The 19,740-nt window shown below is 35.7% G+C and overlaps 1 protein-coding gene across 3 annotated transcripts in view; it reads left to right on the top strand.

The window, feature by feature from the left end:
- hfw (leucine-rich repeat domain-containing protein hfw) overlaps positions 1-19,740 on the top strand; it is a 316,786-nt gene that overhangs the window by 168,381 nt on the left and 128,665 nt on the right. For all 3 annotated transcript variants that reach the window (XM_069834380.1, XM_069834379.1, XM_069834378.1), the window contains exon 2: positions 6,814-7,012. In XM_069834380.1, the coding sequence (XP_069690481.1) occupies positions 6,814-7,012 (199 nt within the window). The remainder of the gene's footprint in view (positions 1-6,813; positions 7,013-19,740) is intronic.

Raw genomic sequence — 19,740 nt, 5'->3', positions numbered from 1 at the left:
AAATTATTTTTGTTTATTTATTTTCAGTGGAAACATATTTTTTGTTTATTCTAGGGAGCAGAAGTCAAAAAGAAAACCGAGTCCCTACTGACATCATTCTGGAGGGAAAGACAGAAATCCACAAAAAGATCTGGAATGGAGAGTGATGAAGTTACGATCCAATTTGGTTCGCGTATAAACATACTGTATGTCGTTCCTTTTGGACAAATTAACGCCTAGAAAAAAACAAAACTCCAACCTTATGCACACAAACAAATTATTGGCACTGAAAAGTGCCTTTTCGTAAGCATGATGCGCATTAGACAAACACAGACAAATCTCTCTTTTTAGTATTTTAAGATAATTATTGTCAGTGAGGTATCCGTATATTGAACCTTTCCCCTGTCTTGCAGTCGTACCTTAATAAAATCTTCCAGTTCCTCAATTATAGCGTACATATTTCTGCACCACTATCCTGGTAATCAGCTGTTTCGACACTTTGAAAAAATACATTAAACTTGTATACGAATTCCTGTAGTGAGATATCGAAGTGTTAATGCTAGCCTTTCCTGAATAAATATTGCTTCTCGTCAGCCTGTGTCTTTCTTGGAAAATTTTGGCCCTATTTTGCACAGTTATATTTCGAAGTCTGTTTCTGAAATGCGACAGAAGTTGTCAAACTGTTTCGATTCCATTCGACGTAAATCATGAAGCAAGTCATTGTCTCTATATTGATTGCGACTTTCGTAGAGTGGCGTCTGCCACCATCGCCTTTTGTTTTTTAACTTTTTTTATTAAATTGCCTATAATAACAACGGCTGCACTTGCTATAATTATATTTTCGTCTACCATTATTGCGGATAATTAGCGAACGCGAATGTTTTCTGACCATTTGCTGATGATCAGGGAAAGGATTTATATGTAAATACATATTTACTTATAAAGCTAATATAATTTATATTTTGCATTATCTTTATGTTTCACAATGTGTAGGGTTGAAAAATCCTACTTTTATTTTCCATATTTTTCCATATTTTAGAGTTTAGTACATATTTTCGTTAATTTCCATATATTTTCCATATTTCATATAAAACAGTCCATATTATATTAGGTTTAACAATAAAACAAAACAAAATTCCATTAACTTTTAAAAATACATTTCAACAATAGAGATTTAAACACATGTTCAGTAATCCCTTTAACATCAGAGTTATTTGAAAATTAGCAGTCCTATCAACAATGGGAAAGTAAGTTACAAAACTGTATTAATTTAATTTAAAATTTTTAACAGACTTCAGTTGTGCAGCTCAACAGTTAAATGCCAGTCAGAGTACACATAGGTTCAGTTTTGTAAATCATACTATAAAGACGGTAAATATGCCAAAAGTACGTCATTCAGTCAATTTAAAATCAAAACTAACAAGTTACATTTCAGAATTTAAAGAAGATGGTTTATCAACTGACAATAAAATATTATTTTGTAATTTGTGTCAGTGTGCAGTATCATCTACACAAAAGTTCCTGGTGCAACAACACATTACAACTAGTAAACATCAGGCCAACAAACAACTAAATTCCAAGCAGAGACAATTGTTTTTAACACAACCAACAACATCGAATGTAAGATCTGAGTTTAACATCGACCTGTGCCGTTCTCTCATCTCTGCTGATATTCCTCTCTACAAACTAAAGAATAAGGTCTTCAGGGAATTCCTTGAAAAATATACTCAACATACAATCCCGGATGAGTCAACACTTAGGAAGACGTATGCTCCATCCATCTACGATGAGACAATACAGAAGATAAGAGATGAAATTAAAGATAGTTCAATTTGGGTTTCCATTGATGAGACTCCCGACAAAGAAGGTAGACTTGTTGGTAATGTAGTTATCGGTTTGTTAAGTGAACAATATTCTGAACGAATTCTTTTACATTGTGATGTTCTAGAAAAGTGCAATAACAAAACTATAGTTAAACTGTTCAACGAAGCTATGGGTATCCTGTGGCCAAAGGGTATTATGTACGATAATGTGTTATTCTTTATTAGCGATGCTGCCCCTTATATGGTCAAAGCTGGACAAGCATTATCTGTTGTATATCCTAAATTGACTCATTTTACTTGTGTGGCGCATGCATTTCATCGTGTGGCAGAAGTGGTCAGAGACAATTTCCCTAAAGTTGATTTGTTGATTTCATCAGTGAAAAAAGTATTTCTCAAAGCTCCCAGTAGAGTTAACGTGTTGAAAGAAATGTACCCTGAAATTCCATTGCCACCAAAGCCAATTTTAACTAGATGGGGTACATGGCTAGAAGCAGTTGAATATTATGCCGAACATATAGACTCTATTAACAATGTTCTCCTTGCATTGGACTCTGAAGATGCAGTCTCAATTGATACTGCGAAAACAGTTACCTGTGACATAAGTGTGAAGAATGACTTAGCTCACATTCAGCATACATTTTCATGCATCATAAAAACGCTCAAAAGTCTCCAAAATAGGCACCTTTCACTATCTGAAAGTTTTGAAATTATAAATAGTACTGTGGAACAACTGAATCGTGGTAGAGGTAAAGTTGCAGATGCAGTAAGAGCTAAGGTGGACACTGTACTTTCAAAAAACCCTGGATATGAAGAACTACAAAAGGTTGTTGCTGTGATGAGTGGTGAATCAACAGTGAAGATTAACTTGGACTTATCCCCAGCAGACATTGTGAAATTGAATTATGTACCAGTTACTTCTTGTGACGTCGAACGCTCTTTTAGTCAGTATAAATCTATCCTCAGAGACAATAGAAGAAGATTCACTTTTCAGCACTTGAAAGAAATGTTTGTAACCTATTGTTATGGTAACAGACAATAAAAATTGTGTTTTGTTGAAACTACATTGGAAGATAAGGTACGTCCATTATATTTTTTGTTTAGTTTGATTAAAATGTACCAATATTTAACGTACATAGTCATTTTTTTATAATTTTAAGTCCATATTTAATTCTATATTTTGGTAAAAATCCATATTTAATTCCATATTTTGGTAAAAATAACTACATATATATTTACATATTTCATATATTTTTAGTCCATATAAATCCGTTCCCTGCTGATGATATTGTGACGACAGGCCGAATATTCTCGGCGCTCGGGCAGGAGAGGGGGCGCGAGGTGGCGGCGCGGACGTGACGAAGGGTGAGTGGGAAGTAAAGCAGCTGGTGACTGAGGGGAGAAATCTAGATAGGCGCCATCTTCTCGGCATCTGTAGATTGATCGCGAAATCGTATTCTCTGGAAACTATGGTTTGGTTATAAACAGACATCGGATTCTAGGGCAAATGCCTATTTTGTTTCTTTAGGAGAAAAGTAAAAATAATTATTAATATTTGTGTTTCATGGAAATTGAAAGGTATTCAAAGAGTTTTATAGTGCCCTAAAATGCCCTAAAACGGTTATTAGAGCCTAATTTGTTAATATTCGCCTAAAAATGCCTAACTCACTGTAAAGTTTCGCATTTTACTCTTACTTTTTATAATTTATACATGCATTCACTGCGAAATTTAAGGCATTTAAAAAGTGGAAAGTTTGCTTCACACCGGCCATGAAACCATTGATAAAGGAAACAAAATGTTTTGAATCTCACGACACTCGCAATAGATTTCACCGAATTTAACATGTTTGGAGGCATAAATGCCGACAAAGAACCAACCTTAGTTTTGAAGCAGGCAACAATCACAACATGTGCTGCTACCGATTCAGAGATATACTATACTATAAAAATGACTGTTTTCGGTCTGAAACCGATTAGCTGTACTGCCCTTCAGAGTGTCATAAAATCACAATTTTTGGAGAAAGAGTGTTTTTGAAATATTTATGAAAAGTCGTAAAACTGCGAATTAGTAGGGTAAACCGTTACAAAATATTTAAAAGAATGGCCCTCCTAGTGTTAACACTACCAGGAAATGCAACAATAAGTGGAACTTTGTATTTTTGTTCAATTGAATCTCAATAACAACGATTCATTTGAATGCTCGTTAACAGTTGCTCTTTCCCTCACCTTATTTGTGTTGAGAAGTTTTGAGCGGTAGGACGTTTTCCTGTGAAGTTTAACGCGATAATGCCAAAAAATATAAGTGCAAAATCTACATTGATCCGGCAATGGCTAACAGAATATTCAGAATTCACTTATGATGGAAAAATAATATTCTGCAAGATTTGTAGCAAACAGGTATGTAACAATAGTTGAAATATATAAATTCTATTAATTTTAATGAGTAGGCCTATAATATTTATACATTGACTGAGCTATCCTGAGGTATAATTCTTTTTAAGACCACTACACTTTAACCTTTTAAATTCCGATAGTTAAAGTATTTGCAGGTCATTAAAATGTTGATTGTTCGAACCCACTAACTTTGTGATAGAAATACGGCAATACAACAATTAGGATTTTATTTTAATTCAGTTTACTTTACATTTTTAGATTTCGCAAAAAAAGAAGTGCCACCTAAAGCAGCATGTGCAAGGAGCGGCTCATAAGGCTAAAGCTCAGCAGAAAAATCAACTGCAACAAACTTTACTAACACAGCCTACTTCATCCAATCTCAGCAGCAATTACTATGCTGATTTAACCAGAGCGTTTGTTGCTGCTAACATTCCCTGGAATGCAATTGAAAATCCGGTTTTAAGACAGTTTTTACAAAAATACTGCAAACAAAATATCCCATCTGAGTCGACCCTAAGAAAAAATTACTTAGACAGAATATACAATGAAACTTTAGCTTCCATTCGGGAGGATATAGTTGATTCTTACATATGGGTCTCTGTGGATGAAACCTCAGATCCTATGAATAGGTATATAGCAAATATGGTAGTAGGAAAACTTAGTCCTGATGGACCTTCGATTCCACACCTCGTATGTGTTAAGGAACTTTCGAAAGTGAATAGCAAAGCCATTGCTTATTTTGTAAATAAAGGCCTACAGTCTTTATACTCAGGTAATATAGACGATTCTAAAGTTCTGTTATTTTGTACTGATGCTGCCTCATACATGGTTGCTGCAGCTCCACTTCTTAAAACATTTTATCCTAACCTCACGCATGTAACCTGTCTAGCACATGGCCTTCACAGGGTTTCTGAAACAATCCGGAATGAATTTCCTCTTGTCAATTCGTTTATTTCTAACACAAAAAAATGTTTTTGTAAAGCCCCATCCAGGATTTCAATATTCAGAGAGAACTTTCCAGTTATCCCACTCCCACTTCAGCCGGTTGTTACACGATGGGGAACTTGGATTCAGTCAGTGGTGTATTATTCTAAGTATTTTAAAGAAGTGGTCACAGTTATTGATAAATTACCTGAAACTGATAGTGCAGCGTGTGTGAAAGCAGTGAAAGATTGTCTGAATGACTCACGAGTGAAAAACGATATTGCCTACATAACATCAAACTTTTCTTTCATACCTGCAAGTATTGAACAATTGGAACGTGAAAAACAATCTCTTTGTAGCCAAATAGCAATAGTAAAGGAAGCTCAAGTGAACATACATTCTGCTTTGGGCGAAACTGGGAAAAAAGTAAAAAAATAAGTGGGACAACGTATTAAATAAGAATGTAGGATTTTCATTGTTGGAAAAAGTATCAAGAGTGATATCGGGGGAAAGTGTAAATGTTCCAGTAAGTATTGATGTTTCTATTGTACCTAATTTAAAATTTGCGACTCTCACATCAGTTTCGGTTGAAAGAAGTTTTTCTGCTTTCAAAATGATTCTCAGTGACAAAAGGCAAAGGTTAACTGTGGAGAATTTAGAAAAAATTCTGGTGGTGTACTGTGCAGATAATTATAATAAAGTCTGAGCATGGAACTGAATTTCAATCACTTAAAATGAGTAATCTTGATACCAATAATCATTATTTCATTAGTTTCAATATATTAAATTTGTGCAGCTCTGTTTATAAATATAATATAGTATTCTTTTTTAATGTTTAAACATACTTTTTTGTGCGTATTTTAGTGTATAACTAAAAATTTCAGTGAAAGAAAAAAGTATGATACCTTGATGTGCCTAAAATGCCTATTTTCATTAAAATAGAGCCTAATTTTACAAATTTTGAGCTTATTTTAGGCGCCTAAAACTGCAATTTTTAGTGCCTAAAAATCCAATGTCTAGTTATAAATACGGCACGCGAGTGAACTTGAGCAGTTAGTTGCAGTCGTTGCTAGTTTTGGACAGCAAGGCAGTCTTGTGTAGCAGTGAAGCCAGCTTCGAGGGAGTTCGACGTGAGTTCTGTCCGTAACTGTGGGAGCCGGAAGTCCTGATTTTGAGTGCAGTGGACCGCAGTTGGGGGACCTGAGTTCGAAGTTCAGTGGACTGTCTCTGAAGGTCTGTGGTACGAGATACTGTGAACTCGAGTGACTGAGCTAGAAGAACTAGCCAAGGCAAACGAACTGTGAACTGACAGTTCTGATTTGTAAATAGTGCTTTGTGAACATTAGTTAAAATTAGCAGTACTTTGTTGTTCTCAATAGTGTAATAATGAATAATGTGTTACTGTGTGGAGTGGAAATCCCATTGTTTACGGGAATGTTTACATTCAATTATAGAAAGTGATTATTGTTGAAACAATAAAGTTACATTGTTGTGTTGAAATAAAAGTTACAGTATGTACGTTGCTCCAAATAGCGAACGAACAACGAAATTTCGCTCCATCATTCGTTCGTTGTTCGTTCGCTAAGTGTGTACGGACCTTAAGATGATGATGGAAGTGAAACGAAGTAAGAATCTCAAACTATTAGCAGTCACTGAGTCACTCACCCTCTCTCTCTCTCTCTCTTTCTTTGTTCAGATGGAGCTGATCCTGACCGCTCTGCTCGCACTGGCCGCCACTCCCGTCTCTTCCTCTCAGTCATCAGAATGTTTCCAGGGCCCCAAAGATTACTGCAAGGACAGCACCGAGGAGAGTGGCTGCAGATACCTATCCGACGCCAACGACACCGCTCTTTGTTGCCATCTCAAGTCCTTCGCCTTCAAAGAGTGGATTTCTGGTAACATACCATCACTAACTGAATAGTGATAATTTATACAAAAGAACATGTAAAAGATAATTGGTTGGATAGAATTGATGTATAGAATATTTCAAGTAAATTATAATATGTGTCATATTCTCACTTTGAGAGAGGAACAAAGATTAAGAGTGTTTGAGAATAAGGTTCTTAGGAAAATATTTGGAGCTAAGAGGGATGAAGTTACAGGAGAATGGAGAAAGTTACACAACGCAGAACTACACGCATTGTATTCTTCACCCGACGTAATTAGGAACATTAAATCCAGACATTTGAGATGGGCAGGGCATGTAGCACGTATAGCGAATCCAGAAATGCATATAGAGTGTTAGTTGATAGGCCGGAGGGGAAAAGACCTTTGGGAAGGCCGAGACGTAGATGGGAGGACAATATTAAAATGGATTTGAGGGAGGTGGGATATGATGATAGAGACTGGATTAATCTTGCACAGGATAGAGACCGATGGCGGGCTTATGTGAGGGCAGCAATGAACCTCCGGGTTCCTTAAAAGCCATAAGTAAGTAAGTAGGCCTTAAGTGTCATATTCAAACTTTCGAGGAAAACCTTGACGCTTTGTGCACATACTGTCTCTGAACACGTAATAAACCGAGGAAGGAATGTAAATGAACTTTGATTCTTATTAATGTTATAGTGCTAAGTACAAATACGGAAATAAAATTTCGAGCTACTTTTGATGATGCTTACAGCGCGAGGTTCACACTACTATGTTTCCTGTCAGTGTAATACTGGAACCGGAGCGTCGCGTTGTCAGGAGATCGGCATTCCAAGCAGATGACAAAGTTTATGTTTATCGTCATAATAGCTCAGTCGTTTGCGTCGTCGGAGCGACGCGGCGTTCAGAAGATTATGTGTTCGGTCCCCGAGGACAGCATTTTTTTTTGTATTAACATAAAATTGTTTCGGACAACTGCGACGGGTGTTTCAGTTAGTAATTTTTTAATGTGGAATAAATTATTTTCCACGTTCCGTGTGATTCTATTTGGCTGGACCCCTCAAAAAATAACAATATTAAAAAATATACAGGAAGATCTATTTTTCCCTCCTCATGAAAAAATAAAAATGTTAATTATAATAAAGTAACAAATATTACACAGGGACATCATTTTATTTTTACTTCAATTTTTATTGTACCTGAGTTTTTGAATGTACTTCACTCCCACCCCTTCTACTAATGAAGTTCAACCGTCCTCCACACAGATCCAAGACCGCATATATAGTCATAGTAGCCTTACGGTCATAGTAAACAGTACGTTCCAAAAATATGTTCGCGTTTTCCAGTGACGAAAGAGCTTTCAATATTGCATCATTTTCCATTTGCCTACGTCGCATCCCGGTTTCCCTCACCTGCTTCTATTCGCCTTTCTGTAAATGCTATTGGCTGGGCTGTTTTAGCTCTTTTCTGGGAACATTAATTTATGTTAGGAATTGGACGTCTACGTAATATTATACCCATACAATTGTTTAAAATAACTTAAATAAAAGGGCCTCGTTAAGTAATTAACTGTCACGTGATTTCCTCCCTTTCTACGACGCTGCGACGTAACCACTTGGACGGACAGTAGATAGCATGTCTGAGTAATTTTATCTTTTCGGATCGGGCAGAAGTGAAGATTGAATTTACAGTACGTAGGGTCTCTTTTATGAGTAGGTACAGAATTATTTCAACGTGGGTTACTGATACGAAGTACGAACCTGGTAATTGGAATTACGTACAATAGTCTATAGTGCGATAATATGCACATTAGAACTGAAGCCTGTATCGAAATGAACGGCCACCATTATCAAAAATGTGTTTAAATATCCATATTATGATTCAATTTAACTTCATTCTCTATAGTGTACGCTAATGTGTTGTAGACAGTATAATATACACTGCATAATGAATACGTCGGCATGGAAAGCTCAGTTCGTGAGTAAAAACACTCATTGTTAATAATGTACCGTATTTTTATTAAACAAAACCTAATGAAAATTATCAAACTCAAAATCGCGATATTTCCTAGTTTACGTAAATGTAGGCTATGAACTACGTTTCTTCCCTACTATACCTAGTAAAGTGTTTTGTTTGTATATTATGCCAGTATCATCGAACTCCAGTCGTGGAAGGAGGTAGCAAACGGTGTTTCCGGTTCTTAATCGTTGATTCAAAGGTATAGCCAGGTTAATATTAAAAATGTTAGTAAATATAAAATGATGTCCCTGTATAAGAACACTGGAGGAACGTTTAGTAAACGAACACAGTAAGGTAATCGTGATTATAACATTCGTCTCCAATTGTTCGAATAGCTCCATGGCATCGCTGGATCGCTAAGAAAAACGTTCCGTGTTTGGATCATAATGTCGACTTCCTTTTTAATTCATAACGTATGTCAAGTTTAATTTACTGTCGTTCTATTTTACTGCAATGTTTATAAATACCGGGCTACTCTTAATATTAGATCACTTTCCATCGGATGATTTCAAATGCCTTTCGGATTGCGACAAGAATCGAAAAAAAATTATACAGTGTGGCACTGAAATAACCTAGCAGGTTGAAAGACACTATAGGCTACACGTAAATGAATAGAACACTTGTATTACGTTTTGTGATTAAATGCACGGTTAATTAGAAAATTAAGTTTGAAGTTTCAGCAGTCCGGCAACATCGTCGCTACAACACTACTCGGGTCGACCTCGGCGAGTCTCCATACGTAAGTGCCAAGTCGTTGCCATGAGTTCGCTTCGTGCAGTGGTTTGAATTTACGGTTTTTTTTAATTAAATTTATACGAAAAGTGTGCACGCTATTGAAATACGCCAGAGGGATAAATTATTCTTTATTAGATTTTCTACCGTTATGGACAAAAATCATGATCGTACTCGCAATAATTTTATTACGAAATGAAAGATTGTTACAATTAAGAGGGGGGGGGAGAACATTATAGTGAGGGAAATTTCCAAAAATGTCATGAATATAAAATCGACCTGCATAACATTTTTGTCGATTATAATAAAGCATTTGACTCGATTTCCAGAGATAAAATAATAAAGTGTTTAAAGTTTTACGAAGTACCAACAAAATTAATAATAAAATTAACCTTAACTGACACAACAGCAAGAATTAAAGTTAATAACAAACTCAGTGAATGTTTCAATATGCAATTTGGGGTTAGGCAAGGAGATCCTCTATAGCATTGGTCCCCAACTCAGAGCACTGTGTCGTCATCAAGCCTTGCCCGCTCGCCCGCGGAAAGTCGTAACAGGGCAGGTAAGACGTTCAGCGGCGGGACCACAATATGAATTTACTGCATAGGTTTATGATTGTTTTCTGATGAAAAAAGATACGGGCTGAATAGAAATAACTAAATAAACTATCTTAAGCAATTTGGGGGGGGGGGAAACTTTGTAGCCTATTTTCAACAAAGTTAGAAGTTAATATATTTATAATTACCTTTGGAAATGTAATACACATTTCATGTTAATTATTCGGGTAATGCATGACAGTTACTGTAAATGTGTAAACTGCTTCTGTTAAGGAAAATGTTGAACAAAACACATAAAAACCATAGGAATAGTAACGCAGAAATTTAACTCCATTCAGTCCACTCAACACTGGCATTAGCACTGATTTTTCGGGATTTGTTTAATTCTCTTTTCCCTCAGCAATTTGTCAACGTTTGGAACTATTGTTTGTATAGTGCATAATGTGACAGCACATTTTAAGTTGTGATCCGATACTTGGCTTCCATGACATGGCTTGTTTATCTTCATCATAAGAAAAAAATTACTGTTCACACAGATATGTGAATCCGAAAATGGATGTCTGTACAATCGGGGAAATCTAAGACATGGAAAGTTCATATAAAAGTCAGATAACTTTTTTTGTTTTGATATTTGTCCTTCAATTCACTATCGTAAAGTAAATCAATAAGTTCTAATTACAAGTAATAATCGAAAATCAAATTGAGAATTTTCCTAGTCTTTAAATCTAGAATCAAATTTCTGGCGCAGATCGTCATGATGTGTAAATGAATATATTCTTCGAAATCCAAAGTCTTAAGAAACTAGTATGCCTTTATCGTTGTTAATTTTGAAAAATGTGCTGTAACTTATCCTTTTAGTTAAACTAACGTTCCATAATTAGAGGTGGTTTCATATTAAACGCCTTCACTCTGTTATATAACTGTGTAATAATCTTGTTGTTACCTTGTAGAAAACAATTTAAAGCATTCAGATAATTCCATTAAGAAGGCGAGTTCACAAATCCATTTTTTCATTTTTCACTTATGATACAGACTTTTCTTCTTTCTCCGTGAACCATGATGTTTCCTCCCTCAGTTCAAAGAACCTATTCAATAATTTGCTACGACTTAGTCACCGTACTTTACTATAATGACAGATCGCCATACTCGCTATTGCATTCATCAAGAAAGATTTAAATTGACAATGAGCGAGACTTTTCGATATAATTGTGTTGGTGGTTTTTCCAACTGGGCTACTTCTATAACACCATTTTGATTTGTTTTGCACATGAATTATGTTGGTGTATAATGCAGTGAATAGAAATAATTTCATGGGATACATTAACGCTTTTCACTTCGTCCCTTACAGTTAGATTCCTTATTACACCCGTTTTACTTCCAACTATTGGTTGCCAAGGATATAAGTTTATTCCAAGGAAGTCCAAAATAATTTCTATAGCCTCTACATGAAAATGTCGGAACCAGTAGTAGTATCCTTTATGAGAACAATATATAAGAGCTCTCCTTAATCTGAAGGTTTTCAATAACGCCTCCTACAAAAATCACCAGTTGGGGATTATCGCTTACATAAGTATTTTCATCTACTATACCAAAGAACAACAAATGACAGACCGACAAATAATTATTAGTTGCACCTGAACGTCCTCGGCTAGACCTCGGATGGGATGCATCACGGTGGAAGGAGACAAACTGATAGATTCAAACTCCTACACTTGAGAAAAGTTCTTCAGTTGTAATTAAACATTCTTCAAATTTTCAATCTTTAAAAGGTTTATAATATCGTACTATTACAAGTGAAATTTTATAACTGAGTCGCACAGCCGATTTACTAACATTGTGATCTTAAACAACTTCTAGCTCATTTTCCTTCAATTGTTGAATTAATGCTACACGCTCTTCTCTTCGTATTTGCCATATTCGTTACTGTTAGTTGTATAATGCACCTGTAAATTGAATTTCTTCAGTGTGGCCTACGTTTTGAAGTGTTTTCTGCTCCTCACATCTCTTGTTTGAATGGATAGCAAGAACCGCCTCTGTTCACTACAACGCAAGGTTACAAACCGGTCCTCTGCTCGGTACAGTAAGCACGCATGAGCCAAGCACTGCCTGTGCCCATTCATACGCGAGTTGATGGTCACTGCTCTATAGGCTACGCTTTTTAGCATAGTCATAGATTTTATTTTAAGACAAATGGATATGAGGGGAAATATATCTAGTAGGCTGATGCAGTGCATTGCATACGCAGACGATGTAATGATTACTGCAAGAACAAAGCAAGCCTTAGAGACATTCACAAAACTGAAAAACAATCTGAAGCATTTAGTCTCGTAATAAATGAAAATAAAACTAAGTATTTGAAATGTGGTAACCAAAATTCTATTACAAATAACTGAAAATCAATGATATGCAGATTTCTCAAGTCAATAAATTTAAATATCTGAGAACACTGTTTAGTGGCAATAACTCGATAGAAGATGAAATTAAAGAACGAATTAACAATGGTAACAGAGCTTATTTCGCCAACCGAAGCTTATTTAAAAGCAAACTAATAACAAAAGAAACCAAATTAAGATTACATTGGACCATAATAAGGCCAGTTGTCACCTAAGCATGAGAAACTTGGGTATTGAAAGAATCAATCAAAGAAAAGTTGTTAATTTTTGAAAGGAGGATTTTAAGAAGAATCTTTGGACCCTTAAAGGATAGAGATGGCAAATGGAGAATAAAAACTAACAAAGAAGTAAATTATTTAATACACAATCACAATGTAATAAATTTCATCAGGGATATGAGGTTAAGTTGGTTTGGCCAAGTTAAAAGAATGGAGGACCAAAGGCAAGTGAAAGGTATATATAAATGGGAACCCATGGGAACTAGAGCAGCAGGTAGACCGAAAAGCCGCTGGGAAGATGATATCGTGAATGATTTGAGGAAGCTAAGAATCAAGGATTGGATGATGTCGTACAGAATAGAAGTTCCTGGAAAAAATTGTTGAGAAGGCCAAGACATTCAATTTTGAAGTTGTAGTGCCTTAAGAAGAAGAAGAAGAAAAAGAAGAAGAAGAAGAAGAAGAAGGAGAAGAGAGAACATTTTTCTCAGAAAAAAAAAACTATCAACTTTCCACTAATAAGACATTAGGGCCTATAGTTTCTTGTTACATACATGAGCCATTCGTTCTGGAAATCTGCAAGGCTATTTCACTTTCACTCTGTATACCTACTATTACTACTATTATTATTATTATTATTATTATTATTATTATTATTATTATTACTATTGCTATTATCATTATTATAACTATTTCTTACCATTGTTTATTATTGTCACACTAACATTAGTTATCCAATTTTCATTATTTACTTTCATGTTGTTTTATGATCTAGATATTAATGTAATAACTATGTAAGCAAATGTATTTAATTAGAATTAGAGTCTGGCTGGGCGGAAGAGAAGGCCTACTGGCCTTAGCTCTGCCAGATTAAATAAATAAATAATAATAACAATAATAATAATAATAATAATAATAATTATTATTATTATTATTATTAAATTGGTGACAAAATGATGCCCTGTGGACTACCGCTTTGGAAAACTGGGCATGCGCAGTATGTTGTAAGCGAAACTTATACAAAAGACAGTTCCAAATTTATTTCCGTATCTATACATAATTTTCTTATTCCAGTAAAAAGACAGTTTTCACGAAGATACCACTTAGATTTTTATTTACTAGTATTCTATTATCGAATGACTATATGAATAAGTGGATGGATTGCATTTTTTAATGGATTGATTATGAATGAATGTGGTCGGAATGGGTGATTAATGGGTAGTTGGATGGATGATGTGAATGAAATGATGAATAGGGTAAACATTGGTAATTTCGTGATAATTTCATGAAAATTAATTTAAAATGCAAATGTGTAAATATAGCCTTATTCCGATTTTTTCATCTAAAAGACGATAATTTGCTGTACAAATCTGAGACATAAAAGATTGGACACGTTCTTGAACAAGTGCCAAAAACCACTTTTACAACTTAAGCTAAAAGGTTGGTTATTTCGTGATATTGCATTGATAATTTCGTGAGAGGTAGAAGAATTGTGGAAAAATTCATTAAAGTCAAATGAAATTCTCATTTATTGTTACAAGACTTCAAACATAGTAATTCCGTCTAATATTCATAGCAAGAAAACATAGAAATACATATCTACACATAATAAGAATGAACTCAAAGTAAAAATTGAAATTGAAAAGGCATCTTCTTTGCCCTGAAAGGGTGAACACTTTTATTGCGGACTTTACTATAGCCTATATTACTAGGGTAACTCCAAACGTAATGCATAACATTTGTTTAAAAATTATATTTTTATCCTACAGCTTTGCTATTTTCACAGAATGTAGATGCATCCTTTAGGAACAAAATGTCACTCTTCCACATAATCCCCGTCCCTTATAATAGCGGATAACGAATGAGTGGATACGCGAAGATGGAACAGTTAGAATAGCTGATAACGAATGAGTAGATACGCGAGGATGCAACACTTAGAATAGCGGATAACGAATGAGTGGATACGCGAGGATGGAACACTTAGAATACCGGATAACGAATGAGTGGATACGCGAGGATGTAACACTTAGAATAACTGATAACGAATGAGTGGATCCGCGAGAATGGAACACTTAGAATAGCTGATAACGAATGAGTGGATACGCGAGGATGGAACACTTAGAATAGCTGATAACGAATGAGTGGATACGCGAGGATGGAACACTTAGAATAGCGGATAACGAATGAGAGGATACGCGAGGATGGAACACTTAGAATAGCGGATAACGAATGAGTGGATACGCGAGGATGTTTCATGCTGTTCTTAAAATATGTAATCTGAAGTCTGTAACGTTACTCGTAATTTGTGACGTAATTGGTAAATTATACATTCATGTGTCCCTATTGTAGTGGGCTGCCATAAAACCAATAAGCTGTCGGAAGAATTATCTCTCACTATCTTTTCGCTATGCTTCGTACAGTCTGTGACAATACAGAGTGTCCCAATTGATGTATACACTCTTTGAAATACTATTTCACAGCAAAAAATGAGATAGAAATACGATTTTTGCGGTTTATGATACAGAAGGCAGTGGAAAGCATGGAAACATGTTCATCTGTTTATAAACACACATGGCGGTGTAATTATCGTTCGATGAACGTTAGTGGATACTGAAATGTTATTGGAAAGTGGAGAATGTTGAGGTTCAATGACGTTGAAAGGTTGAATTTGGAATACAACCACCAACAAGGTTAATTATCACAAGAATCCGAGACAAGTTCGAAGTCGACGGAACGGTGTAAGATGTGTTGAAAGGGCGGTGCGGAAGAGAGAGAAGTTCCATCGATAACGAGAGTGTTGATGTAGTCATGCAGGCTTTTGCACAATCTCCAAAGAAGCCAATGAGGCAATATTCTCGTGAGACTGGTATCAGCAAATAGTGTTCATCGAATTTTGTGAGCCCAAAAATGGAAGCCTTACATTCCGACACTTGTCCACGCACTAAATAAGGACGACCCACATAGGCGACTAGAAGTATGTGAGTGGTTCTTGAACATGTGTGATGAAAGGGAAGATTTTCAAGACTTAATTGTTTGGTCAGATGAAGCCACATTTAAACTTAAAGGCACAATTAATCGGCACAGTTGTGTGTGCTGGTCTAACGAAAACCCACACATCTTCAAGAAAAGGCCGTCAATCTTTCAGGACTAACATTATGGTGTGGCCTGTCTTCCAGAGGAATAATTGGGCCGTTCTTCTTCGAAGGGACTGTCACGGGTGAGAAATATCTGCAAATGTTGGAAACCACGATTCCACGTCTCAATGACCTCTTTGAGAATGAAAATGGGTTTTACTTTCAATAAGACGGGGCTCCAGCTCACTTTCATGCCAATGTGAGAAATTTTCTCGATCGAACACTCAATCAGAGATGGATAGGACGAAGAGGAAGTGCTGCGGATTTCCCTCCTCGAGCTCCAAATTTAACCCCTCCAGACTTCTACCTATGGGGAACTCTAAAGGACACAGTGTACGCCAGAAAACCACAAACACTGGAGGAACTGAGACTTCAGATTGAACATGACTGTAATGATATTCCATTAGTAACAATCCAGTTGGTATGTCTCTTGCTGTACGTCGTTGTTGGGAGTGTACTGTGGAGGAAGAGAGCCATTTTGAACATGTACGGGCTTAAGGAATACAAAACCGCAATAGTCGCATTTCTGTCTTATCTCATTGCTGAGAAATAGTGTTTCAAAACGTGTATATCAATTTGGGACACTCTATAAAGCTGGCTGGTCAGAATCGGAAACATTAAACGTTAAAAATTTCAGATTTATACAGGGACATCGCTTTATTTTTACCAACATTTTTAACATTAACCTGGCTATACTCGGAAACACTGTTACGCCCCTTCCATTACAGGAGTTTGGTGTTACTACTGCAATATGTAAACAAATCATTTTACTAGCTATAGGAGGAGAGAAAAGTAGTGTATCCATTTATGTTGTAGGGAAATACGATATTACGATTTTCAGTTTGATCATCACTTTTACGGAATTTATCAAAATACAGTAGAGTAGTAACATTTTTTTTTTCAAAAACTCAACTTTTCAGGCGGCTATGTTCGTTATGTAATGTCTACTTTATGTAGCATATTAATTATTGGTGTTAATATGCAATATAGAGAGTGCATTTAAATTGAGGGGTCATAAGTAAAGGGCTGTAAGTGCACTTAAGTTACTTTTGAGAAAATGGGGTTTAAATATTTAAGCTTTCGTAAAATCGGTGCAATTTTTATTTAAATTTTAATGTGTGATGCGATTAAAATATCCCTTTGCCACTAAAATTTTAGATACTTTTGCTTACACTGGATGCACTTAACTCATGTTATTACAAATGTCACTAGCATTCCTTTGCTTCTAGCCACCTCAATTCAAAAAAGCTAATATGAGTTTTTAAACAAGTTGCTGAAAATGGTTGCCGTTCATTACAATGCAGACTTCAATTCAGTACGCATATTATTAAAAACATTTTGAAGCATATTCTCTGAAATTGAATTTATCGTTCCTTGAATATAATTTTTAGTACGATATTATTAATATAGGTTCTTTCTTCTATAGAAAACCCAATCATACTTATGAAACACACTATACACTGTAGTGTTTACTTCACTGCTTTAAGACTTCGAATGCAACAGCGGCCGTAAGTTTGTGTGTCTGACGGGAGCAAGGACATTAGTAAAGGGGTGAGAGTGAAGTACATTCAGAAATGCAGGTACAATAAAAACGCAAGTAAAAATAAAATGATGTCCCTGTAGTATAAGTCTTCCAGTTACTAACACGGAACTGAACAGAACTGCGCTGCGCTGCTTATCAAACATAGTTCGTTTCTAATGAAATAAGCGAAGAATCACCATTCATACCTTTAATAAATGTATCTCTACCAGAATCTACTGAATATTTGTCTGAAAATGAAGCTGGAAAGCATTTTGACAATCGAGAGAGAATCAGTGTGAATGTTCAGAATGTAAATATGGAAGCAACTTTTATGTAGACTACCACCTTCTTCATTTTTGTCTCTCTCTTTCTCGTCGTCCCATATTAGCAGAGTTTGTATACTTATTCGTGAATGCACTAGACTCGTATTTATTATTATCGGTTTTAATGTTATTATATTTGTTATTATGAAATTAGCAAATTTTGCTGTTTTTTTTTTTGTGAGAAAGCGCAGTATGATATCTTTCTATTCATGAAAAGGGAATATTTTATTAATAACAAAATAAGATAGCAAATATACTAAATATTATTGTAAAGAGAGAGTGTTTCTATGTTTATATAAGGCAATCTTAGGAAACAATTTAATCGATTTGGATAGTTCTTTCAACATTAGTAAGTGTAGTTCTTTCATCATTGGATAAGTAGGGTTCCTTCAGATGGACATAGGCTTTATATCACTACAGAAGCTCCTGAGTGAATCGAGGACTGGGCACAAATGTCTAATAACGTATGATTAAAACAGACTCTTACGCACTTGCACACTCACAAACACAGGCATACACGCGCGCGCGCGCGCACGCACACACACACACACACACACACACACACACACACACTAGGATGGCAGATCTGTAACGCGCGGGACTACTTACTGCCTACTAGGTGTTTCAAATGTTCTAGGTTCAATCAGGGGATTGCAAGGGTACACAAACATGTCCACTTTGCTCGAAAGATCACACCAAGAAAGAATGCACTGCTTCCAGGAATGATTATAAATGTATAAACTGTACTACATATAACAAGTATTGCCGTACCGAACAGATCTGCGAAAAACATTCTTCTCTGGATAAGAACTGTCCTAGCTTGCAAGCAGTCCAGGGTACATATATGCAAAATATAGACTACTAAATAATCATGGCTCAATGAAGGAATCTCATCATGAAATACTCTAAAATGGCGCCTCCATCCATGCACAACAGCACCACATCGCAATGCAATAGGAATTTAAAACCGCAATCACAAATCCAGATGTATTCAAATCAACTTATAGCACTCCAGAGTTGCAACTGACAACCTGATGGAAATCCAAGAAAACAATACAGATATTATATTTATACAAGAGCCGTACACAATTAAAAATAAAATAGCTGGAATTACAAAAATGTTCAAAATATTTACCTCGGTGAAGGAAGAAGCCGTGCAGCTATAGTGGTGACTAATGATAAAATTGACGTCCTATTAATAAAACAATTATCGGACGAAGATACTGTTGTCTTAGAGGTAATAGCAGGAAACTTGCGAGTTCTTATCGCAAGTATGTATTTAGATATAAACAATGAATTGGATTCGAGCTTGGAGAAAATGGAGTCAATACTACATCACGCGAAAGAATGGGGAGTCCTAATAGTCATGGACAGCAATTGTTAGAGAATTCGTCATGGGAAATCAGATCCATGTTGTCAATGAAGAGAGTGAAATTACTACCTTTTGGATTAGAAGAGGAGCCAGCAATGTTGATTTAACAATAGCCAACAACCAATTGCTAAGAGAAGTTTGTGAGTGGGAAATTAGTAGTGAAGAAAGCTGCTCAAATATTCCATAGGTCTGAAGAAAAACAACTACCATGGTATAGATTTTAATCACCAAGAAATGAAATATATAGTCAAAGAACACAACTACAAGAAATTTCATGCACATCTGCTTCGTTGGACAGCGATAAAATTCCCAAACTGGGAACAACGGGCAGAAGAACTTGGCAGGATATTATCATCTCTTATAGCTAAAGAAACTGACATTGAAAGCTGCATTGAAATATTTCACGAGGCTTTGAAATCAGCTTGCAACCGGTCATTTAGGATTAAGTGGGGTTCAAGAAAGACATCAGCAAATAAATGCGTCCCTTGGT

The sequence above is a fragment of the Periplaneta americana genome, chromosome 9, assembly GCF_040183065.1.
Source record: "Periplaneta americana isolate PAMFEO1 chromosome 9, P.americana_PAMFEO1_priV1, whole genome shotgun sequence".
In the NCBI taxonomy this organism is placed as follows: Eukaryota; Metazoa; Arthropoda; class Insecta; order Blattodea; family Blattidae; genus Periplaneta; species Periplaneta americana.
Note: the sequence above shows the minus strand (reverse complement) of the source record. Positions and strands in the feature narration are given on the sequence as shown.